Source organism: Oratosquilla oratoria, unplaced genomic scaffold, assembly GCF_046742065.1.
Source record: "Oratosquilla oratoria isolate Oo_2021 unplaced genomic scaffold, ASM4674206v1 SCAFFOLD45, whole genome shotgun sequence".
Classification (NCBI taxonomy): Eukaryota; Metazoa; Arthropoda; class Malacostraca; order Stomatopoda; family Squillidae; genus Oratosquilla; species Oratosquilla oratoria.
The window spans coordinates 3297497-3320844 of record NW_027467710.1 but is presented as its reverse complement, the minus strand read 5'-3'; the positions used below and the strand labels follow the sequence as shown (position 1 = coordinate 3320844).

At 39.6% G+C, this 23348-nt stretch overlaps 2 protein-coding genes across 3 annotated transcripts in view; one reads left to right on the top strand and one right to left on the bottom strand.

The window, feature by feature from the left end:
* The window catches only part of LOC143023325 (1-acyl-sn-glycerol-3-phosphate acyltransferase gamma-like), a 51913-nt gene extending 50789 nt beyond the window's left edge, over positions 1-1124 (top strand). For both annotated transcript variants that reach the window (XM_076181857.1, XM_076181858.1), the window contains one exon: positions 955-1124. In XM_076181857.1, coding sequence (XP_076037972.1) covers positions 955-1046 — 92 coding nt within the window. In that variant the 3' untranslated portion in view covers positions 1047-1124. The remainder of the gene's footprint in view (positions 1-954) is intronic.
* A 2082-nt stretch (positions 1125-3206) lies between these two features.
* The window catches only part of LOC143023326 (putative methyltransferase DDB_G0268948), a 33645-nt gene continuing 13503 nt past the window's right edge, over positions 3207-23348 (bottom strand). Inside the window, exons 3-8 of the mRNA XM_076181859.1 lie at positions 20526-20686; positions 20134-20258; positions 18284-18369; positions 13167-13264; positions 8548-8688; positions 3207-4044 (exon numbers count right to left, since the gene is read on the bottom strand). Of these exons, the coding sequence (XP_076037974.1) occupies positions 3948-4044; positions 8548-8688; positions 13167-13264; positions 18284-18369; positions 20134-20258; positions 20526-20686 (708 nt within the window). The 3' untranslated portion in view covers positions 3207-3947. The remainder of the gene's footprint in view (positions 4045-8547; positions 8689-13166; positions 13265-18283; positions 18370-20133; positions 20259-20525; positions 20687-23348) is intronic.

The following is a 23348-nucleotide window of genomic DNA, read 5'->3' as shown; positions in this document are numbered from 1 at the left end:
AAGTTCAATAATCTATTTTTTAATCAATTAGTTCGTCCATCAAGTCATTGATGACTCAATTTCTTAGTACAGTGCTAACCCTAGTTTCTCTTTCTGTATCCATAGCTTTAACTCTTGTTCCCCTTTCCCTTTGAAAACCCAAAAAAACATTGTTCTCAAATCTTTGAGTAGTCTTCAGAGTATCACTTAGACACGTTCTTTGGTATCAAACCAAGTGGCAATTCCACTCTACTCATATCCAGTCCTCTCTTTGTTGGTTCATTAATTCTTTTGTCTTCTTTTCTTTCCTCCATATTATGCTATACCATACTTTTCCAAAAACTGGATTTTACAACTTACCGGTCACTTGAATACATAGCCATCTCATTCCGAAAATAACAACGTGTTTCCTTGATCCAAGTGATAACCCTTCATTTATGGCTCAGAAAGGCAGGGAATGGGTTTTACACACCCCTTTTAAATTAATTAATTAGTTAATTGATTGCTGCCTTGAGTTTTGCTCAGTGGAAAACTCTCAGCCTCACAGTAGATGGTAATAGTCCTCAGACCCTCCCACAGAAATCTTTGGAAAGAAACTTTGGACTGTTGTCTGTGACGTACTTGTGTTGGGACTGGTTTTGTGCCACTGACTGAAAATATTAGGGAGAGGAGAGAAGAGCAATTGCTGGTAGTCAGCTCACCATGTGTGAAATAGTGTAAGTAGTACAGTTGAAGTTGAGGGAGAGATTCTAGGCCCAGTCTGGGGACTGAGTGACAGCCCCTCAAGGCTGCACCTTCCAGTGGAGGTGAGGGGAATGAGCACTACATGCAGGTACTCATCATTGATCCCTATACGTACATACACGTGTAAGTGACTTTGAAGACTTCAGGGGTCATGGTGATAATTGTTTTTATAGGTTTTGTTTAAATTGCAATTCAGTCACTCTACTTAGCTTTTATGTCTTTCCTTTTCAGCTTACATTGGTTTGTACAAAATGATTGGTCTAACCAGAATCGACAAAGGCTCAAAATATGGCAGCACCAAGGATGCCAAGAAAACAGAATAGTTAACCAGGAACTGCCCAGCCAAGGTGCTCACTTGCCAAAAGAAAGAAAAAAAGAAAAGAAAAGAAAAAAAAAAAGAATCCTACACTATCATATGCAGTTGTTTCTGTCCCATTAAGTTTGTATCAAGAGTATTTTCACATGAATCTTTGTGCACTTTTGATAAACTCCTCTCTCCACAAAAGGTCCAAAGACATTGTATGGTGATAGGACTTGCTCTCTACAGAAACCACCGGATGGGGCTGAAGCCATTTCTGCTTCTCTGTCATTTACTTTCATAGGAAACTTTTGATGTGTAATGTGTATATACCACATGGTAAGCCTTTGTTTCTTCTTTTGTATTTTTTATCATAAGGAGAAGTGCTTGTGAAATCTAGGTTACATTGGTATCAGATTATTTTAACTTTTGATGTGACACATTCAATATTCTAAGAAGGTTTCACTATTGGAATTTAGATTATGTGTAGGGGCTCTTTGTTGTCCTGTATTGTTATTGGGAGTGGGGGAAAAAAAAAAATCCCCACGGTTAGGTCTTGTACTCCGTGAATGATAAAAGTTATTGTTAACATTATTTATTATAAGTTATACTTTGAAAATTTTCCTGTGCAGAAATAGTTAAGACTACATGCATAAAAAGTCTGACAAAATCATTTGAGAACCTGTGGTCAAATAGTAGTTTTACTTGTAGTTGGTTGATAGCTTAGGATTCTTGGTGGGCAGTAATTTTCTTGGGACATGAAAGGGAGTTGGTTCCCCACCACAAAGAAGTTTGTAATGGGATTTAATTACAAGGTTGACTGTCATCGTTGAAATGTCCAGAAATGGGTCCTACACCGTTATTCAGAAGAGCCTGTGCTGGGTTTCCAAGATGATCAAGTGTTCTCAGTCTTCATAGGATGTATTTGGTATGCAGTAACATTTCCTCTCCTGCTCGAAAAGTATGAAAATTTCAATTTATTATCATCATTTATACATTTTTTCAAGTTTGAACAAATATGTCCACATTGAACTTGTTTCATTTACATCAAAAGAGAAATGTACCTGTATGGGAAGTGTCAAAGTGTTTGGTATAGGGAAAAGCCAATAAAATTGTTTGGTCTTAATGTCCACTAAAAGGGCATTACATGTAAAATTACAAATAAAGGTATACAAACATATCTTTTCTTACAATTCAACTTGAGGGGAAATTGTATGCCTAGTATGTATATATGTATAAACATATTTGTATTATGTGAATATAATGACATAATGAAAGTCAGCAGAATAACAACTGTTGTACACTAAATATGAAAAGCAGGGCAGTCATTCTTGTTTTTTAATTTTCTGCAGTTCTCTCGACTTTTTAAGCAACCCTGGTTCAGAGACAAGTGGATTGAGGTTTTCTACACCTACAATATTTTTTTTCTTTTTCTTTCTTTTCTTTCTGTGTGAAATTGTAATAAATTAATATTTGAAAGACTGAAGGCACATACAAGGCTTATGATCCCACTTTTTTAACCATTTAATGCTTCAAAGATATATATATATATATATATAATATATATATATATATATATATATATATATATATTGGTATACAGTTTGAATTTGTTAGCAGTAGCAATTATTTTTTTCCCTAAAGTAGAATGAAATACTGTCAATGATTTTGAAACCAATTAAAAGATAACAGACTTATGCTCACAGTAATTAATAATGACCATGTCATCAGAGAATGAGCTCTGCTCTTATTTATTTATTTATCTATTTATTTATTTAATTACCAATTTTTTTTTGAAGCACCAATCATAATTTTACAATGCCAGAAAATTGTAAAAAGTATACAATACAGTATTTGTTGAAATGATGACCTATATCAAGATTGAAAAAGTTGATAATAGAGACTCGTTTTGGACTAGAATATTATTTGTCTAGATATGCTTTGAAACAGACATAGCTGAAACACGTCCTGGTTAGGCCAAACTATTAGAATGCATAACTCCATGTTTAAGGTGCAAATTGCATATCAGAGTGTTTTAGGAACCCCCCCCTTGTCCCATAGTCCTTGTGTAGGAGATAGGGTTGCATGCTAGTTTGCAAGGCATTATTCCTTATAGCTTTAATCTTGAACTTTTGGACATTACTTTCCTCTCTTGATAGTCCCAGAATAATTGATATACAAGCCAGTGATTACACATGGAAGCACCTGAAAGCAACAAGTCTATAATTGAGCCTGTGATTTGAGCTCTGCAATCACAGCACGGACTTGATTTCTTCAGACTCTGTGGTGGATACAACAGGAATCTGATTTTGTGACAATTGATGGCCTTTTGTGTATGTCAGGGTACCAAATGGAGCTCAGTTTCCTATTTTGTGTAATGACAACAAAGTGGTTTCCCTGCAGCAACACGTCACATTTTGAAAGATCCTCAGCATGGGATGCTCCATACAGTTTATGGATGTAAATACGAGTGGCTTATGTTTTACAACAACTGTAAACTTTTTGTAAATAATAAATTTTGAACATTGTTGCCCAAATGCCTTTGATAATTTTTACCATATACTCATTGCCTTATTCTTTCATTTGTTTCTATTTTGTTTTCTTGGTGAGCTCAGAACAAGTGTTTTAGTTAACTGAATATGACATGCATGATCAAAAGAGGTTATTATCTCCACAGTATTTTGGAGTCACTTTAATTATAAAGGACATTACTTTCAAGTTACTTTTACTGTCACAACCCTTTAATCACAAGGGTTGACTACTGCCTTATACTGACTGAGGAGAAACCTCCAATGTTCATGTCTGTATTCCATGGCTATATCAACTCTTAAAAGCTCTTACTACTACCATGCAATTTCATTTGTTTGAGGAACCCTGGTAATAGTCAAAAAGTTAAAAGAAATTTATACAGACCGTGAGATTAATGCTACTGTGGTTTACGTGTCAACACCAGGAAATAGTAGAAACGGTATGGTAATTCCAGTTCCTGTGGCTGAACAGACACACCCATTTCCTTCATGAATCTGAAAGTTGGTATTTTGAAATAATTATAGGTGGATAAAGGCCTGCTGAAAACTTCCAAAGCTGGACCTACACACAAGTGGTTATAAATTCTAAAAAGCAGTTAGATTACTGGTTGAGGCTGGTTTGGCCATAATGACCTAAAAAGTTTTAATTTATTTCATAAGCTCCTAATCTACATGAGAACAATTTGCACACTTAAACTAAAAGGTCTTTTCCTCTTTTACTCCCTTTGATATGATGATGCCTATGTAAGCATCATGAAGAGTGAGTGGGTATATAAGGATGCCAGTTTTGGTGTCTTGATTATATTTATTTTGTAGCTGTAGCTGAGTGACCCCCATATTCTGTGAACTGGCCTGATCATATTTTCTGTGGTTATTAACATTTAGAGTGAAAGAGAATGAGTAATACAGCTGTAACTTTATATTTTATAATGCGAGTATTGTGATGCATCATCGTACATCCACAAAAAAAAAAAAAAAAAAAAAAAAAAAAAAAAAAATCCATCTTAATTCCTCAGGGAGGGTCATCCCATCCATATCCCCCATCACACTGCTTAGGTCAGAAGCAATGCAGTAAGACATAAAACCTTCACAGAAATCTTGTCCAAGAACCTCTTGTGCATTGATTTTTGGCTTGACAATTTCCATACTATACCTCAGATTTCCACTTTCAAGTATAACAATCTATTTGTTATCCTGGTTCTCTTGCAAGAGACTCAGCATCCCCAGGAAACTGGTTACTTTTCTGGACAATGCCTAACAGTTCTATTCATTTGAGGCAGGATCAAGGGTGTAGTACTAATTTTATAGGCATCAGAGCTCTGGAGGGTATGACAAAAGGTATTAAGCCATGATTGCAAGGGAAGTGATAAATTTCATCCAGAATGATGCTCCAGCAGCACTACACCCCTGGGTAGGACCAACAATGGGTACATGCCAGTGATGGTCTGACATGATGGATGTGAGAATCATTGTCCTGCTACCCATCTTCAAAACCTCAAAACACTTCACCACTATCTGGAACTGCAGCCCCAAGGGGGTAACATGGTCTCCAGTCCAAACTCAAAATCTCACTCATATCAACTTAGAGACTATTTTCCCCCCTTTTTCACATAAGGAGAGCTGACAACATTCTGCTTGCCTCTGAGAGAAAGGGACCCACACTAATACAATATGACAACAGTCAAATATTTCTTCCCATAGATCTGTTGTTAGCTGCTGTTGGGCTATAGCTTTCCAATCCTTGAAACTCAAGACTATCTATCTTTATGCCAAAAGAAATCTAACCCCCTCAAGAAGGAGGTAGCCAACCAAGGCTATCTATCCATAGATATACCAAAGGCTTCTTTCTTATAAGGGAGATAGCCAAGTCAAAGGTATGCACCCACCCCCATCCACCACCCAAATTTCTTTAGTTACAAAGGATTACAAAGGCGGAGCATACCGACAGGAGACCTTTTGATCCATATCTAGGTCGGATGCCAAAAAAAAAAAAAAAAAAAAATAATAATAAATAGTGATGTGCCTTGCATCTATGTATGTAACATTGAAAACATACTCACACTCACATAGCCCCACTAGGCAAAATCCTGGCCTCATAATTATCTCTCATTCATGTGCACCTGGTCATACATATAAAGGCAACAACCCAAAATGAAGTTGATGGTTTGTGTATAGAAGTTTGTGAAGATTAAGAAAATGAACTTGGATGAAGCATAATGGTACTTCAAAACAGAAATAAACTAGAGGGTGAGGAACAAGAGGTAGGTGAAATCATACTAGAGCATGAAAATAGAAGTACAGGGTGGTCTAAAAAGATTTATCCATTTTATTATTGCTCTCATTTCTATGAAAATTAACCTAGGCTTCTGTTTTTCAGGTGAAATGGAACAGGCAACAAGATACTACATGCAGGAGAGGATAAAAATTGACAAGGTCTATTTTGCAACAAAATTGGTTGTCCAAACTCAACGACAATTTTGGAGGGACTTTCCAGGGAGAAATGCTCCAACCAGACACACAATAAAGCACCTCCTGAACGAATTCTGGGAAACAGGAAGTGTACAGGATAACACTGAAGGTCACAGTGGCCAGCCACAGTCAGTCAGGATAGAAAATAACATTGTGACTGTGAGACAACATTTGAAGCAGTCTCCAAGGAAATCTACAAGACATTTGTCCCAGGAGACAGATCTTTCAAGGAGTTCAGTTATGTGCATAATGCACCAGGATCTTCACCTGTTTCTGTATAAAATACAGATGTTACAATGTCAGACCAATGCAAGTAAAGCTAAGAGACATGCCTTTTGGGCAAACCATCCGTCAGATTATTGAAGACCATCCTGATTACTTAGACTTCATTTTCTTCAGTGACGAGGCAAATTTCCACCTTAGTGGTCATGTGAACAAACAGAATATGCACTTTTGGGCTATGGCTCAGCCTCATGAACATCAGTATTGCCCACTTAATTTGGAGAAAGTGACTGGTGTGTGTTGAGTCACGATGGCATTATTGGGCCATACTGGTTCAACGATGCTGATGCTCGTCCGGTAACTGTGAACACAGAGCGATACATTGAACTAATGAGAAGAAAATTCATCCCGGAACTGAGGCAGAAGTGAGGAGTGGACAAACTGATTTATATGCAGGATGGAGCAACATCACATTGCTCCAATGGTTCACTCAAATACCTCCATCGCTACTTCCCTGAAGACAGGCTCATCTCCCATTGTACTGACCACCCTTGGCCTGCACGTTCTCCAGATCTATCCTCTTTGGATTATTTTCTGTGGGGATACCTAAAAGAAAGAGTCTATGTCAACAATCCCCAAACTATTGCTGCACTCAAGAATAACATTTGAACAGAGATTAAGAGGATTCCCCAAGACATGTTGGACAGTGATTCAGTGCCAAAGAACTTGGATCGAGCACATTATAAACTATTGAGCTGTGCTCGCAAAATGGTGGTATACGGGGAAAACTTACACCACACAAAACTTACATATCTGTAAGATACATACATATACCAAGGCTTTTTCCCCCTTCCAAGGGAGGTAGCCAAAAAGGGAAAGGCATAAAAACACTCCCACCCATTTCATCCCCAAATACACACCACACCCCTCCCACCCTTCCTCTCATCTGAGCACCTCCTGGATGACGGGTCATCCCTGCACCCCGCCCACCGCCCTGGGTCAGAAGCAGTGTCGCAAGACACAGTACATCCACAGCAAGGCCGCTTCATTTAATCGGCGACCCCCCCTCTCCGTCCCCCTTTGCATATAAGGAGAGGACGGGGAGAAATCCCTTCGGGCTGCATCAAAATTTACTCACACATACTACCCCACCCCCCACCCCCCCGCCCATTCCTCCTCATGCAGTCACAACATCATCCATATACAACCATACATGGATGGGGTGGTGCGAGAGGTGAATGCTAGGGTAGTGAGTCAGGGATTGGAGATGGTTAAAGAAAATGGAGAAAAGTGGGAGGTGAGCCAGCTGTTGTTTGCGGACGACACTGCGCTTGTGGCAGGGTCAGAGGAGGGATTGAGGAAGCTGGTGGCAGAGTTTGGGAGAGTATGTGATAGAAGAAAGCTAAAGATAAATGTGGGTAAAAGTAAGGTGATGAGATGTACAAGGAGTGAAAGTGGCAGTAGACTGGAAGTGAACATTAAGGGAGAGCGACTGGAGGAAGTGGATAGTTTTAGATACTTGGGTGCAAGTGTAGCAGGAAAAGGTGGAGGTAGAATGTAGATTGAGAGAAGCGAGTAAATGCCTTGGTGGTTTAAAGAGTGTAATGAGAAATAGACATTTGGGAATGGATGCGAAGAGGAGACTGTATGAAGGAGTGATTGTGCCAACAGCACTGTATGGGGCAGAAACGTGGAACATAAGAGAAGAAGAGAGAAGGAGTTTGAATGGGTTTGAGATGAGGTGTCTGAGAAGTATGGCGGGGGTTACTAGGCTAGATAGAGTGAGAAATGAGGAGGTGAGGAGGAGAACAGGGGTGAAAAAGGATTTGGGAGAGAGGGTTGATGAAAGAATATTAGGATGGTTTGGACACATGGAAAGAATGAGTGAAGAAAGACTAGTAAAAGAGGTATGGAAGGCAGATGTGGAGGGAGTGAACATGAGGGGACGTCCTAGGATGAGGTGGATGGATGGGGTGAAGGGGGCTTTGGGGAAGAGGGGAATGTCAGTTGAGGAAGGAAGGGAGAGGACGGAAGACAGAGGTGAGTGGAGAATCTGTAAGATAGGTCTATGAAAAAATAAAAGTAAAATTTTCCTTTCAATAATAAATACTACTTTATAACAAATGGATACATCTTTTTGGACCACCCTGTATATACAGTTCTACAGATCCCATAGTCAGGTGACCTCAACTACTACTGGTCATCAGAGATGATATAGCCAAATGAGATGTAGGGGAAAAACATTCTTGTAACCTATTATTAGAGAAAGTAATATTTAATGTGAGAACAATATCTATTATCACATACCTCTTCTTGAAGTTATTAAAGATCTCCTCAACTGCCTCTTCACCATGCTTGAGTTTATAGTTATTGAACCCTGACCATGTCCGCATCTCGTTAAACATGTCCTCTGCTGTACCTTGTATCTCCACATAGAAACTGTCATCCCTGTGGTAGTAAAGGAGAGGTTCTTGGTTAGTGTTCTTCAAGGTATAATGTTTTTTTCACATACATGTGTAGCTAGAGGGTATACATGATGTGAAAACATTTACTAAATGACTATATATTTATCTAGTTGTATTATACGGGAAGGGAGCTATGCTCGTGGTGACCTGGCTTTGTATCTCTCAGCATCAAGTTTTTTCTTAAAATCTTGTATAGTGTTTGCACACACTGTTTCATTGTCTAATTTATTCCATGTATCTATCACTCTGTGTGGGAAGCTGTTCCTTTTTAAATTTCTTCTGTAACCATCTTTTTTTAGTTTCTTTTTGTGTCCTCTCATTTTATCGTTGTCCCATATTAATAAGTCATCCCTAACTAAAACTTCCATTCCTTTCATTATTCAGTAGATAGTCAGCAGGTCACCTCTTTCTCTTCTCTGTTCCAAAGTTGGTAGTTCTAATTTGGACAGTCTTTGCTCATATGTTAGTTTGGTAAGAGTTGGTGCTAGTTTGTTTGTTGCTCTTTGTAACCTTTCTAGTTTTTTAATGTTCTTTTTGGTACTGGGTGTCCAGAGTGCTGCTGCATACTCGAGTTTTGGTGTTATTAGTGTTGTTAGGATTTTCTTTATCATTTCTTCGTCCAAATAGGCAAACGCCACTTTGATTGATCTCAATAAATTGTAGGTTTCTCCAAATATTTTTTTAATATGCTTATCTGGTGTCATCTCCTTGCCAATCATAACTCCAAGATTTTTCTCTGAGTTTACATTTTTCACCTTTTCTTCACCAATTTTGTAGTCTTTTGATATTCTGTTTTTACTCTTTTAAAACTCCATTATACTACATACTACATTTCTTTATATTGAATTTTACTTCCCACTTTTGGGTTCAATTCCAGATCTTGTCCAAATCTTGTTGCAATGAGTTGCATTCTTTCTCCGTTTTTACCTTCTTTAGTATCTTTGCATCATCTGCAAAGAAATTCATATAACACTCTACACCTTCATCCATGTCATTAATGTATATGGCAAACATGATCGGGGCCAGTACTGATCCCTGCGGGACACCGCTTTTCACTTCTTCCCAATTTTGATTTTTTTTTTCTCTAATTACAACTCTCATTTTCCTCCCAATCAGGAAGTCTTTCATCCATTCCAATAATTTTCCTCTGATGACACCTTTTGACTCTATCTTCTTTATAAGTTTTTTATGTGGTAGATCGAGAAAGGCAAAGTCTGCCCACCCATCTCTTTCTTGTATTATGTCTATTAATCTTGAGTAGAAGCAGATAAAATTTGTTGTACATGATCTCCCTTGTCTGAATCCAAATTTATTTGGATTTAGTATAGTTTTTTTCTTCCAGGTGCTTTACCCATCTATTTTTGACAATTCTTTCACAAATTAGATGGGTCTTCTTTATTACCTTATAGATTGGTACAATGTTTGCCTTTTTCCAGTCCAGTGGCACTTTCCCTTCTTTAAGTGATACTTTAATCGTAATGTATATTTTGTCAGTTAATTCTTCCATACATTCTTTTAGTATCCAGTTTGCAATTCCGTCTGGGCCATGTGATTTTCTAACATCAAGTGTGTTAATTTGGTCACTGATTTCTTTTTGTTTTACGTTTATTTCTTTCATTGCGGGGGATGTTTCTCTCTCGATTTCTTCACAGTCAGGTGAACCTTCTAATGTGAACCCTGATTTGAAGTGGTTGTTCATAATTTCCGCCATTTCTAGTTCCTCTATATATTCATTTTTGCCCTGGCGCAGTTTTTCTATTTTTTTTTTTTCATTTACATACTTGTAAAATAGTTTGGGTTCTTCCTTGCATTTATCTATTATCCTTTTTTCGTAGTTTCTCTTTTCATCTCTGCGTACTTTTACATATTCATTTCTCAGTTTGATGTATGTTTGCCATTTGTTTGGTTTCTTGTCTCTTTTCCATTTTTTCCAAGCTTTGTCTCTTTTGTCCTTAGCTTCACTACAACTTTTGTTGTACCAGCTTTTTATGTATGTTCTTTCTATTTTTTGTTGTGGTACATATTTATTCACTCCTTCATTATAAATTTCTTTTAGTATGTTCCATTTTTCTTCTATCCCTGTTTCTTCGTTTAGGAATTTATCCCAATTTGCATTGCGGAAGAATGTTTTAAGTTTCTCAAAGTTTGTTTTGTTATACATTAGTCTTCCTATTCTATGTTTATCATGCCCCTGGTCTTTCTTGAAAATACCTGCAGCCTTCAGGTAACTGGCAACAGCCTCCAGGTTGTTAATAGTAATGTTTCTGTTAATCCTTTCACTGCTGTTGATAATATACATTTTGTCTCACTACTACATGGCATTTTTATTCAGCCAAGGGAATCCCTCTGCACAGTGAAAAAGAGTTAAACATATCTCAAATGGGGCCAGAGATTCTAAATGTCCCAGAGGCAACCACCTAACAGAAGTCACAGAATATCTCACACTACAATGCTCCACACTAACAATCCCTTCACAACAATACATCTTCCCTAAGTGACTTGTAGACCTGCCTGGAGACCGATTACCTGAAAGCCACATATCTTCTGCAGGAGAGCCCAGAGGTTATGGATTGACTGATTGACTACTAATATTTTGTACATTTGTTTCAGCTACCACCATATAATCTTATGTAATTGGTAGGAATTCTCCTCTTCTACTACTGTGGTTTCTCACTGACATTGTACCCTGGAATTTCTGTGACATATTGGACCCAACCTTAGTTTACCTGGATGGTAAATCAGCAGTGCCTTGCTTCCAGCTCAATTTGTACTTGAGTAATACACAGTGCTTTCTTATACTGTAGTCTTCCTTTACTTCTTGTTTCTCAAGTATTTCCATGGTGTCAGGAGACGGATGATCTTTTATTCAAGAGGTCATATAATGAGAAGAGCAATAAATGGGTTTTGGAAGAGAGTAGAGTATGTTCTGATTTGGTCACCTCACCTAATAAAAGTGAAAAGTGGGTTAAAGCATTGCTACATTTTGCAGAGGTCAAGGCAATGGCAGTTCATGCCCAACCACCAGTGAGTTGGACCAAGGGCATGGTTAATCAAATTCCATGCTACAAAGTCCTCTGTAAGGGACACTGTCCTAGCCTCCTGATAGAGGGAGTATGGGACATTGAACCGAATCATCATTAATACGGCTTGCTGGTGTAGTGGTACAGTACTCACCTGCTAACTAAGCAGTCTGAGCTCAGTCCTCAGCTTGGTATGTGTGTGTTTAAGGTCACAACATTACCCATAGATTGGGCCATATATGAGCTTGAGCTCTAATCCAGGAGGGTGATAGTTGTCAGTCATGTATCCAGCACATGGTGAATGATATATCACACTACCCAGATGCATTCCCCTCCAAATGATCACAACTTCACAATTAAAAGATTAATGAAGGTCCTTTTCAAGTTTATCACAAGGGTTGGCCAGCCCACCCAAGTGCAGTCTGACCAAGGTTCTAACTTCACTTCTGGACTGTGGCAGGTAATGAGAGATCCTGGGTATCTATCACTACCATTCTACAGCTTTTCACCCATGGAATCTCAGTGTGTTAGAAATCTTTAATTTGACACTGAAGGTGATGCTGAAAGCATTTTAGCTGAAGACTGGCAGTGAATGGGATGAGGGTGGGGACCCTCTGTTGTTCTCCACATTAAAGAACCTTTAAATATTTTGAATGATGTATGACTGTAGTCCAATGAAATGTCACTGTAGTCCTTAAAGTATTGACTGGTGTGGCCCTGAAAGGGTGAGGAGTGTTGTGTCCATTTAGCATCTGTTGCAGGGCCTGGATATGGTTTTCTTTCTTGGGTAGGAGGGGGAAAGAGGCATCTTCCTCTCCTTGACATCTCGATGCTCAAGACAGTTGCTTGAAATCTGGACACTGCAGGCCAATGTCTTCTGCAAGGTAGACTGGAGGGAATGGACTGATTGAAAAATAGTGACTGCATACTATGCTGCCAGTGCCCCACTAAAGGAAGTCAGTACAAATGTATGATAATGTTTGCACCATTGCTGACACAATCGACTGAACTGTGATCCTCCACCTCCAGGAGATGGCATTCTGTGTCCCAACTATGGCAGACAGACAGAGTTTGGGCTGCACAGACACTGGGGCCACTGTACCACCACCCCTCCACAAGAGAGCTACATCTGACACACACACTGTGCTCTGGCTTTCTCTAGATATACACTGGACTATGACTTCATTTCATGTATATATTTTTTTGCATTCATGGAGGGAGACGACATCATTGTTTTGATGGACTTCCATAACATCATTATATTAGTAATAATAACTACAATGGTAATGTATATGCCAGTAGCCTAGTGACTGTCAAAACTACTATTCTTATTTTGTTTTCATTATCATCATTATTGTTATCATTATAATTGTAATTTCTATTATCATTATTATTATTATCATTATCACAATATAAATTAACCCATAACTGGTTATCTTACTGAAGTCTGATGACATCTTCATAGGGCAGCTGAATGTCGGCATAGTAGTTGTCTATCATGTGCACCTGGTCAGCAAACAAGAGCTCTCCATATGCAAACTGCCAGTAACAAAATGACATACATATATTTTTTTTATCCCATTATGAAGGGGGTGGCCAAATAAAAAGACACCTGACAAAATTACAAAAGTGAATGAGAAATTCACCCATTTGTTCGTTCAAGTTTAAATGTAACAAGAATCCATAATTCTCTATTAATGTAACATTAATGGAAAGACCTGGATTGACTGATTGATTAAATTGTTTATATACAATGCAAAGTCATCTTATGGGATGGCTCCACATTCCTCCTTAGTGGTCTATATTGAAAAAAAAAGAAAGAAAAAAGGCACACACCAAGTTAGCAAAAATATTAATAGTTTACAGAGGAATTATAGCAAGGTGGAGAAGAATAGTGAAAGCAGTATATATTTCATCCTGCACCTGAAACAACCGAAAGGATTCATATACATGACCAAGGCAGTGAGTTGGTTGATAATCAAGAAGATGAAGCAATGCAGCTTCACAACAAACATGGAGACATCCAGCAAATTGACCTAGCAATATATGTATGTTCTGCCACTGTATCTTCATTCTCCAGCTTCTTTCTTGACTTTGTTGGTAAAATGAATCAGTGAAAGGTCCTTTCTTTTTGTGGTTCCCTATCTATCTATAAACTTTTTTTTTTTTTTTCTTACAAGGGAGGTAGCCAAGACAAAAGATAAAGTACCCACTCCCACCCATTTCACCCTCATCCACCACCCTTTCCTCCCTCTCATCTTAGCTCCTCATGAATGATGGGTCATCCTTGTATCCTGCCCACTGCCCTAGGTCAGAAGCAATGTAGGAAGATACAGCACATCCACAGCAAGGCTGCTTTACTTTGTTGGATGAAGATAAGAAGAATAGATATTCCACATAACCTCACGGTTACACATAAAGGATTACAATGGATTACAAAGGCGGAGCATGCCGACAGGAGACCTTTTGGTCCATATCAATCGCAGTCTCCAACCCCAAGTCTCCTGCCCATACCTCCAAAGCCACGACGCCACAAAATAAATATCCCTAATCGCCCGGTGGCAAAATCCCTCTTTTATACACTTCTATCTTTTCATTTTCTTACAGACCTTCTTCCCCTCCCACAAAAACCGATCTCGCGCAAGCGGGTGGTCTTACCTAGCAAATCTCAAATCGTTCTCTCCCTGGCTCAACTCCAAGCAGCAGTTCTCTACTGAGTTCTCTCCCGACTTCTCTCCCGGGCACAACTCCAAGCATCAGTCCTCTCCAAGCTTCAAGTTCCCCTTCGCTCTCAGACTACGACCTTCCCTTTCGAGCTTAGTGTTCATTAAAAACCCGAGTGCCTTTGTGTTATTATGAGTTTCATTTCCCTGGCTTGCCCGAACCATATCACGACAAAGTGGTGACCCGGAGTGACGACAACCAGGAAGATGGCAGGCTCACAGGATAAGCTTCACGCCTAGGCATGCCCAGCCCAACCCCGGCCTGCCCAGCCCCGCATCCACCGCCGCTGTCGCCATTGCAGCCGCATCCACCGCCGCTGTCGCCATTGCAGCCGCAGCCACCGCCGCTGTCGCCATTGCAGCCGCAGCCACCGCCGCTGTCGCCATTGCAGCAGCAGCCACCGCAGCCGCTGTCGCCATTGCAGCCGCAGCCACCGCCGCTGTCGCCATTGCAGCCGCAGCCACCGCCGCTGTCGCCATTGCAGCCGCAGCCACCGCCGCTGTCGCCATTACCGCCGCTGTCGCCATTGCAGCCGCAGCCACCCCCGCGGTCGCCATTGCAGCCGCAGCCACCCCCGCGGTCGCCATTGCAGCCGCAGCCACCGCCGATGTCGCCATTGTAGCCACAGCCACCGCCGCTGTCGCCATTGCAGCCGATTCTGCCACATTACTCACGCCTCGCCCTACCTCCGCGGCGCTCGCTCCCAAAGAAGGGGGGAGTATTGTAGCGACGCGCCGCTGGTCAAATCCAGACTGGCCGTCACACAGTTCTGTTCTGTGAAATTTGGGAAAAATATTCCCACGGGCTTTGTGTGAGCCCGTTTGGAGGGTGATTTGACTTATGAGTGTGTGTGGGCCCAACCACACACACTCATACATTCACAAGATGTGCATACGTATATGAAATACGTATGCACATCTCGGTAAATGCACCCTTCCTAACATTAGCTGTGTGTTCAGTGATGGTGGTTTGTGTAGAAAAAGTGGGGGTGATTCAATATATGAGTGTGTGTGGCTTGGCCACGCCCACCCATACATTTACCGGATGTGCATACCTATGTTAAATATGTATGCACATCTCGGTGAATTCACCCTTCCTGACATGAACGGAGCACACAATAATATAAGAAAAGGATTTAAAGGGGGGGGCTGACACTCCACCAGCCGACGCAGTTCGTATACGCTTAGGTGGCTGCATAGGCGGCGCACAAGACCCTCAGATGTTGTCGGAGGCCCTCTCCTCAGAAAAGCAGTTGCGGGGCAATGCTTGAGGTAGTGGACAAGGGTGGCTTCAGGGTGGCGGCAATGTCGACATCTTCTCTCTTCTGGCGTGGAGTTGTTCTTGATTTGCCAGAAACAACGGTCCTCCAGCCGCAGACGGAAAAGCAGAGTTTCCACTTTTCTAGGTGTGGAGCGAGGAAGTACAACTGAGTCTCTACACCGAATTTCCAACATCCGTCCACTCAACCAACACAAAGACAAACTTCACACAAGACACATAGAAAAACTGCACGACAGACACAAACACCTGATACAACACATTACACCTAGACCACACCGTACAGACTATCTGTTAGCTGCGCCCGTCCCGCGTGCGGTGTACACGATAAGACGTGTATAACCGTACTTATCAATAATGTACGCCTTCACCAGCTTTGACTGGTGATAGCAACAATAATAATAATGATAATAATAATAATATTGCATGTAGCCCATTAATTGATAGACTATAAGCATACACGTTGGAACCCTCTATGTGTAGAATACACAAATCCATACCTCAAACAAAAATAACACAACTACATGCACAAACAACTACATAAACTTTCTCTTCTACTGAAATTATTTTCATTTCCAACTTTCTCTCCTACTACATCTTCTCATTTCAGTTTACCTACCACTAAAATTATTTCCAATTTCTCTATCTTTCTCTAAGACTAAGCCTCCTACTCCTTTTCTAACTTTGTTGGATGAGGATAAGAGGAACAGATATTCCATGTAACCTCACGGTTACACATCATTCGCAGTCTCCAACCCCAAGTCTCCTGCCCATACCTCCAAAGCCACGACGCCGCGTAATAAATATCCCTAATCGCCCGGTGGCAAAAGCCCTCTTTTATACACTTCTATCTTTTCATTTTCTTACAGACCTTCTTCCCCTCCCACAAAAACCGACCCCGCGCAAGTGATTGGTCTTGCCTAGCAAATCAGAATTAGAAATCAGTTCTCTCCCGGGCTCAACTCCAAGCAGCAGTTCTCTACCGAGTTCTCCCGGGCACAACTCCAAGCAGCAGTTCTCTCCAGCAAGACGCCTCGGGACCAGTTCTCCCCAGCAAGACTCCTTGGGACCAGTTCTCTCCAGCTCTCGACCACGACGCTTGATGAGGCCTTCATTCCGGACCTTCTCCCAACGAGACCTCGTCCGTGCCCTCCGAGCCTATTAACCATTAGTTTTAGTGTTATTGTGAGTCTCATTTTCCCTGGCTTGTCCATACCGAACCAAACCACAACAGTTTTGGAACTACTGTTGTCCCGATAAATAAGAAAATAAGCTGATTTCATGTTCTAGTGAACTAGGCCATGCTACTTTATGGTATGTTTTTTAACAGTTACTGAATCTTAATATCATTTTGTATGCTTTTATTCTTATTTATTGTAACATTAATTTATGTGCTTGAAATGTTTTTTGGTGTTTATGCGATTCCATTATTATTGGCTGACCAACGTAAAGTCAAGTAAAACGACAACTTGAATTTTATTTTTCCATATACCGGTATTATTTTTGAAAACCGTCGTATCTTCGAAAACAACGTAAGTTGAAACGACGCAAGCCTAGGTGTGCCTGTAATTACTAATCATAATTTTTCACCAACCATGATAATATTATGCAAAAAGATACTATATAGCCCAAAAAACATGTATCTAAAAGGCGCATAACTTGAAATGTGAACTGAAATAGAAATACTAGCACTTGAAAAGTTGGGCTTAATCAGTACAATTTTATACCAATGTAAAAATTATCATGTCTTGAAAACACACTTCCAATTAATATTTCTATCTGATGTCCTGAAATATTGGCATTATTATTACAAGTTTTCATAGATTTCACTGTTCTAGTATTTATAACAAATTATGGCTCAATTTTGTGAAGGGCCTTGTTGTATAATACGCCATATTTGTTTTGGTTCTTCGTGAGTCTCCGTTCAGTTGATAGGCGGAGGTATTGCCTTTCCAAACGTCAAACGGCACCTCCTTTCCTTCTCTGTTGTTTTTCTTTTCTTTTCTCTTGGAGGCGATTCTCATATTTAGTAACATAATTTACGATTTTCTGGTTTTCCCAAAATGAGTGCCTTTTTTTTTTATATAGAGAATTGTGTTATACATAAAAAAAAAATGGCTAATTTTGCACCCTGGTCTGCGGTCTGCCGCTCTATGATTTTGGTATTGTACAGGCTGCAGAATTGACAGAGTCTGCACTCACATCTTGAAAACAGGAAATTGAACTACCAGTTTAAAACGATTTCAAAATAAAGGACAAATAGTGTCATTTCAAATCTCAATAAAGGACAAGGACAAATAGAGCTGAATAAAGGACTGTCCTTTGAAATAAAGGACGGTTGGCAACCCTATGTAAGAGTAACACTTCCCCACCTGTGCTCTGGTCGTTGAAGAAAGAAAAAAAATCAAGTCCTTCTGGTGAAGACTAGAAAGCGGTGCTTCAGTTTCTGAATAAATGTCATTAGATAATGATTGAAAAAAATATATAAATAAATTAAAGATTCGTTGACAATTTCATGGAATTCCCATTTATTCTAGAGTTATATAAAATACTTACATCAACAATAAGTTTATTAAGTGTCTTCGCCTTATCCTGCCACATTGGAAATGCGTAGCTATACGCATATAATGCAATGACTCCACCTGCAAAATACATTTATCTATTAATTTTATTCGTTTGTTTATTCATTTACTCATCTGTTCACTTTGTTCATACTTATTTATTCATTTTGTTTACTCATTTCCTACTTATTTATCTAATAATCTATGTGTTTTATTACTTGTGTATTTATAAATATTTCAGTACATCATTCGAATCCACACAAATCAACAAATAGCAAACCGCATAGTTAACGTCAAAGTTACCACACTCTCTGTAGGTAGTTGGCAAACTATTAAGATGTGGACAAACTCGCATTTAATATATGAAAACGGTAAACGAAAGCTAAATGCGACCCATTCTAAAGATTTTATTGTTAGAGGACAATGTCCCTGAGGCCAAGATCGACATTCAACGTATTGACAGTTGTTCCAGCATGGTCAGGTCTAGATTCCATACTCGCTAGTAGATAGTATATATATATATATATTTACATATATATATATATATATATATTATATAAATATATATTATATATATATATATATATATATATATATATATGTGTGTGTGTGTGTGTGTGTGTGTTTGTGTGTGTGTGTGTGTATTTACCTAGTTGTATTTTACGGGAAGGGGAGCTATGCTCGTGGGGTCCCGTCTTCATATCTCATTTTATCTAAACTATTTTTAAATTCATGTATTGTTTTTGCACACACCACTTTCTCATCTAACTTGTTCCAACTGTCTATTACTCTGTGAGGAAAGCTGTTCTTTTTCAAATCTCTTCTATAGCTGTCTTTTTTTATTTTCTTTCCGTGTCCTCTTGTATTTCTGTCATCCCATTTTATCAGATTCTCTCTATCAGTAATTTCTATGCCTTTCATGATTCTGTGTGTGTGTGTGTGTGTGTGTGTGTATTCACCTCGGATCTGCTGCAGCCTCTTTTCGAGACAGCCAGACACCACCCTACGGCAGTGAGCTCAGAGCTCATTATTAGCAGATCTCTGGGTAGGTCTGAGACCACTCACACTCCACACACCGGGAATGCAAGGTCACAACTCCTTGACTAACGTCCCGTACCTACTCGCTGCTAGGTGAACAGGGGCTACACGTGAAAGGAGACAAACCCAACTTGTCTCCGCCCGGCCGGGGAATCGAACCCCGGTTCTCCGGCTTGTGAGGCCAGTGCCTTACCAATCCGCCACCGGGCCATGTTGTGTGTGTGTGTGTGTGTGTGTGTGTGTGTGTGTGTGTGTGTGTGTGTGTGTGTGTGTGTGTGTGTGTGTGTGTGTGTGTGTGTGTGTGTGTGTGTGTGTGTGCTTTCACGTTCTTGGTGGTAAAATCCTCCCTTCCATACACCTGAACCCATCACTGACATTTTCAAAATCCAAATGTGGTTGGGGAAAATGGATCCAAGTAACACCCTTCATATGCGATTTATTCTCATAACGCAAATCTCTACGACATAACAGCAGTGTTTAGTGATTGGCATTTAGAAAAGTTAAATCAAATCGGATCCCATTAAAATAGCCTGCGATGTGGGTACATACATACATACACACACACACACACACACACATATATATATATATATATATATATATATATATATATATATATATATATATATATATATATGTATATATATATTTTTATATATATATACTTTTTTTTTTTTTTTTTTTTTTTTTTTTTTTTTAATACAAGCAAATGAATAGAATGGAATAGAATGGGGATTTCTATTTCTACGAATTGTGCAGATCACTTGACGGGAAATTCGTCACGAGCGACGCCCTCCTCAAACCCACCTGGAACCAAGACGCGATCCACTTCGGAGAAAAACTTTGGGTGATCAAACCAGTGGCAAGCTTGGCCTGAGGTCACAAGTTCCACACTTGAATCTTCGAAAGGTAGTTCTTCGGCAGGACCAACCCTGTCAAGTGAAATAACAAATATAGAGATAAACATTATCATTACCAAAAAGAGTTTTGAATAGGGGCAATACTTCCTCAAACTAGTGTACCATACATACATATATATATCAACAATGTGCTTTGGTCAATTTATGAATAATTTTTTTTATCTTAAATACATAAATATACAGATAGTGTGCCCCGATAATTAAATTACTTGGCTAACAGTATCGTGAGAAGAAAAGAGTTGATAGTAACTGCCCCAACACGAATCTCGATCGTCTCACTTGTAAGACACATTGGCGGCTGTCTCCTTCTTGCGAGCTTCCTGAATCTGTGCCTCTGACACGTCGACACCAAGAACCTTCTCGAAGTGACGACCCAAGGTGCTAGTCGTTTGTCCTGAGCCGCAGCCCACGTCCACAGCCTGCCCTAGAGGACCCTGGACCTGTAGGTGATGGCGAAAATAGACTAATAAAAAAAAATTAATAGCTTGTATTTCGGAGATATGGAATAGGAGGAACCTGTTAAGAGCAGTCAAGAGTTTTGACGAGAGCCTGTGTTAGAATTAGAAATGGGGAGAGTGGTTGGAGGTAAAGGTGAGACTTAGCCAAGAATATGTCATGTCACCATGGCTGTTCAGTTTACACATAAGAACATAAGAATGAAGGAGACTGCAAGAGACAATAAGGCCTACACTAGGCAGCTCCGTATCCATCACCACCTGTCATCCCTATCCATAAAGTTGTTTAATCGTTTCTTAAAGCAACTGATATTTTCAGCGCTTACTACATGGTTACTAAGTTTATTCAATTCGTCGACCACCCTATTAGTAAACCAATTCTTGCCTATTTCATTCATCTAAATATGTCCAGTTTATAACCCTCACTGCGAGTCTTACCCTGTTGTTTTAATATCATGACCTTGTTTGCATCACCCTTGTTAAAGCCTTTGATCCACTTGAACACCTCTATTAGATCACCCCGCACTCTGCGTCTTTCCAGAGAGTGTAAGTTAAGGTGCCTAAGCCTCTCTTTGTAAGGCAAATTTCTGAGTCCATGTATCATTTTGGTCATTCTTTTCTGTACTGATTCTAGTGAATTGATGTCCATTCTGTAGGACGGAGACCAAAACTGTACCGCATAGTCAAGGATGGATCTAACTATCGCTAGAGTTGAATAATTACCTCTGCACTTCTATTCGTTACCGTCCTGGCAATGAAACCTAATGCTCTGTTTGCTTTATTCCTGGCGCTAATGCACTGTTTCCTGGTTTTAAGGTCCGGACTCACTAGAACTCCCAAGTCTCTCTGGCACTCAGTTTTCTCTAAAAGCGCGTTATCTAAGCTGTAGCTATTTTTGGGGTTGTGTGGCCCTACGTTTAACACGCTACACTTAGATATATTAAAGTTCATTTGCCATTTCACCGATCATGTGAACAATTTGTTAAGATCATCCTGCAGAATCTCTGTGTCGTCTCCTGACCTAATTAGGCATCCTATTTTAGTGTCGTCCGCAAACTTACTAACATCACTATTTATCCCATTGTCTAAGTCGTTTATATACATGATGAACAACAAGGGACCCAAAACCGAACCCTGTGGGACCCCACTAGTAACATTGCCCCACCTGGATTTTACTCCATTTATGGTGACCCGCTGTTTTCTGTTACTGATCCAAGCTGTAATCCATTCTAACACTTTTCCTCCTATGCCATGGGCTCTGATTTTATTTAGTAGTCTCTGGTGTGGCACCTTGTCGAACGCTTTGCTAAAATCAAGGTAAATAACATCGTAATTATCATTGTTATCTGACGCCTTATATACTTTAGTGTAAAAGGATAGAATATTAGTCACACATGACTTATCCTTGGAGAAACTATGCTGTGAATCACGAATTAAATTATGTCTTTCGATGTGTTCTCTGAGTCTATTTACTATTACTGATTCAAGCATTTTTCCTATATCCGATGTCAAACTGATTGGCCTATAGTTGCATATGGACGATCCATCTCCCTTCTTATAAACAGGAACAACGCTTACCTGCCTCCAAGCAATAAGCACAAAACCAGTGTCTACCGATTTATACATATTTCAGTTAACTGGTCGCAGATTTCAAATTTACACTCCTTAAGCATTCTCGGAAAAATTTCGTCTGCACCCGGGGATTTTGTAGGTTAAATCTTTCAATCTGCTTGAATACTTCTTCTTTACTAATGCTGATATTATATTGACTACTTTCTTCATCCCCTCTGAAAATCGGATCGCATTCAGGTACTTTATCTAGTAAACACCGATAGAAAATAATTGTTAAACTCCTCACTCATTTTTTCCTCCGATTCTATCATGACATTTTCATCGTTTTTAATTGGTCCTATTCTTTATTTTTTGTTCTATAAAGACGAAAGAAACCCTTTGGGTTGGATCTTGCATGACTGGCAACCTTAATTTCATAATTACATTTCGTTGTACGTGTATTCTTTTTAACCAGCTTTGCCATTTCGTTATATCTTGATCTAAGGTATGATTCCCCGTTTTTTTAATTTCTACGTAAAGTCTTCTTTTCATTCCGATCTCATGTTTCAATCTGTCCGTCATCCATTTGGGAGTATTACTATTTTTCCGTATTGACTTCAGGGGGATAAATGTATTTTGTGCATTAATAATTATATCAGTTAGATTACTATAAATTTCATCCAAATCGCTGACCTGTCTGTTGAGTCCCCGCCCCCAAGTGACCTGACCCAAGGTATGCATATTACCCTTCGCGACCCAACCCCTGGTCATAACCTGACCCCTGGTCAAGTACCGAGACCTGACCCCCTGTCGACAATGTCTGAAACGTCCGTATAACATTTCATATTCAATTTCAAATAGGTTTTTATATTGTCAAAGTTTGCTCTCCTGAAGTCTGGTACTTTACCGTTATTCGTACATTTTAATTCTTCCCAAAAAATATTAAATCTTATTTCCTGATGATCACTAGAGCCTAGACTATCTCCCACTTTTACGTTGCTCATTAGGTGCTCATTATTAGTCAAAACTATGTCCAGAGTATTTTCTCCCCTCGTAGGATCGGTAATCGCTTGTTTTAGGAAACTATCCTGCACCA